The sequence below is a fragment of the Sciurus carolinensis genome, chromosome 1 (genome assembly GCF_902686445.1).
Source record: "Sciurus carolinensis chromosome 1, mSciCar1.2, whole genome shotgun sequence".
Lineage (NCBI taxonomy): Eukaryota > Metazoa > Chordata > Mammalia > Rodentia > Sciuridae > Sciurus > Sciurus carolinensis.
This window is the reverse complement of record NC_062213.1, coordinates 77,909,977-77,912,760: the sequence shown is the minus strand read 5'-3', so window position 1 is coordinate 77,912,760 and position 2,784 is coordinate 77,909,977. Positions and strand designations below refer to the sequence as shown.

At 43.1% G+C, this 2,784-nt stretch overlaps 1 protein-coding gene and 1 non-coding gene across 2 annotated transcripts; both read right to left on the bottom strand.

The window, feature by feature from the left end:
- Window positions 1–255: 255 nt before the first annotated feature.
- Window positions 256–1,609, bottom strand: Rps20 (ribosomal protein S20). Its single transcript, XM_047521515.1, has 4 exons — window positions 1,448–1,609; window positions 1,120–1,219; window positions 764–837; window positions 256–473 (listed from the first exon to the last, which is right to left on the bottom strand). Exons 1-4 carry the CDS (start codon window positions 1,448–1,450, stop codon window positions 291–293), a joined length of 360 nt encoding a protein of 119 aa, XP_047377471.1. The 5' UTR covers window positions 1,451–1,609; the 3' UTR covers window positions 256–290.
- LOC124968866 (small nucleolar RNA U54) lies at window positions 907–976 on the bottom strand. The gene has a single exon (XR_007105873.1). It is a non-coding gene; the product is annotated as a small nucleolar RNA U54 (small nucleolar RNA).
- Window positions 1,610–2,784: the final 1,175 nt, after the last annotated feature.

Below are 2,784 nucleotides of genomic sequence, written 5' to 3'. Positions count from 1 at the left end.
TCAGGATAGGGGTTGCTGCTATATATTAAAATTTCCAATATGTAACCAAAGTTATGAATCACCATACTATACAAAACTGCCCAATCAATGCAGTCTCATAAACTAGTTAGCTGAATTCAGTTTTCAGATTTAAATTAGAGCAAGAAAATACTGGTCTGGTGGTTTCTAGGAAATTATTTTGATACCCGAAAAGTTAAAATTCGTAACACAATTTCATCTCCATTCCTAAAATTCTGAATAAAAGTCAACAAAATATAACAACTGATAATCAATTTATTAAAACAGTTGACTTAGGCATCTGCAATGGTGACTTCAACCTCCACTCCTGGCTCAATACTGATGGAAGTAATCTGTTTAACAATCTCAGAAGGGCTGTGCAAATCGATGAGACGTTTGTGGATTCTCATCTGGAAACGATCCCATGTCTTGGAGCCTTCACCACAAGGTGTTTTTCTTGTAGTGATTCTCAAAGTCTGTAAGGAAACACAAAACCAAGTGCTTTGTTTTGCATATTCCTGAGATGCCTGGACAAATTATTACTTAGAAGTACAGTATTGCATTTAAGAAAGCATTATTTCTTTACATTGACAGGTTTCCAGACACAATTTAAAAATACAAAACCATTTTTACCCTGCCTGGACGACACCCTTAGAACCTGTGACCCACTGTACCCCAAAACTGAACATCGGACAATATACACCAAATTCCACCAGTTTTCGAGTCTGTGGAACTAGAAACAACTACTTCCTGTGATTTATTTTACCTTAGTAGGCATGCGAACAGGTCCTTTCACTTTGAGATTCTTCTCCTTTGCGCCTCTGATCAAGTCAGCACACACTGCAAGGAAAATATGCACCTCTCAGTTTATTCAAAGTAGTTTGAATCGGTTTAAGAAACTTCAACCTATGCTGGCTCAGAATAGCGTATAAAAGAACTATCACCATAATTCAACACGGTAGGTATCTCCTCATCGCCAACTGTTTAAGGTACAAAAAGCAACGAAAGTAACTTCAGGCCACACTTTATGGAACAAACGATTTGTCATTTCGAGTCACTCATACAGTAAACCAAAATATGGTGCTTTCTCCAAATGCCTCTTTCCGAAAGTACTGAACTGACCTTTCTCGAGCGATTTCACATTGCGGCTGGTGAGGGTGATTCTAATTCGATGAATCGCCACCTCTGGTTCCACGGGTGTCTTTCCGGTGTCTTTAAATGCCTATTATTATACAAATGAGATTAAAAAAAACCGCTCAAACCTTAGATTCTTGGGCACATTTCACCAACAACCTTCCCGAATCCCACACCATTGCAGGAGCCCTTCGCTGGCCAAGTGAGTCCGGGCTTTCGCTGCCTCCCCGATCCCGGCATACACTCCAGCAGTTCACAGGCCCAGGGCTAAGTCCCGCTGGCGCCCAGAGCCGCGCAGCACCATTCCCCGACTCACCATGGCTGCGGTGCGGCTTCCTGACCGACTTGTTCCTCAGCTAGAGAGAACAGCGGTGAGTCAGGAGCAAAAGCGGGCGGCACAGAGCTCCGCTGCAGCCTTAACCGCGTCGCTCTCAAAAAGAAAGGCGTGAGGCCCGGGTGGCGATTATATAACACACCTGCATCCGGGTTCCTCACGCCCCGGAAGCGGAATTGCCGGGCGCACTGAAAAGCCGACCGCGCGAGGCTGGGCTGGAGAACCCGTAGAGCTGGCGGGAAAAGTGCGCCCGCGGGCTCCCCCTGTTGTCCAGGAGGAGCCAAAGCCCGTTAATGTTGGGTCGGGGTTCGCGTATCTACGCATGCCCTCTAGCCACCTGGCAGAAATGACAGGCGATGCTGAAACCTGACAAACTACCTCTGGGGCACTCTCCCTCGCCCTCTGGTAAAGTGCAAACGACCCTTGTGTTTTTTTGTAGTGCAAATGTTGCTTCCCATACAAAGCAAATCAACTCACTGTTGTCTGAGCCATTAACTTTTCTGAGTTAGTAACTGACACGTTGTTTAGAAATATGAGTCTGACAAGCTAGATATGTTACTTTTGGTAGGGGAGTGGTGTGGGGATTGAACATAGGGCTTCTCTACCACTTAGCTGTATCCACAACCCCTTTTGAAGTTTTTATCTCTCTAAGGCAGGGATCTCACAAAGTTTCCCAGGCTGACCTTTAATTTGGGATCCTCTTGCCTCAGGCTCCCAAGTGACCGGGATTACAAACCTGAGACACTGTGCCCTGACTGAGATGGGTTTCGATACAGGGAAGATTCTTCTCCTTTGCGCCTTTATGATTCTGAGATAACCACTGTTTACATATGCAGATGTGTATAATACCTTTTAAAAATGGGCTTCTGCCCTATGTGCAGTTCAATTCACGTAATGTTTTATCAGAATAAATATACTTGGGGCAATAACCTTTCATGACAGTATAATCATGAATTATATGGATGATTTTTTTCATTTGTTGAAACAATCTTCTATTTATAGACATTTTTCTATTCTTCATTCTTATGAATAATACTATGAGGTACATGCTGGTAGATTAGTTTCTCAATCTCAACCTAATTGACATTCTAGATAACCCTTCCTTCCGGTTGTGAGAATCAAACATGTCTCTATACATTGTCAAATGTCTCCTGTAAGGAACAAGTACTCCCATCCCACTGGAAACCACAGTTGTTGATCATCAATCTTTTAGCTCATCCTTGGCATCACTTAAATTACTAGATATTCTTATACACTGATGACTTAATCAAAGGATAAGTTTTTAAATACTTAAGCTTAAATTAAGTTGCCCTCTGGGA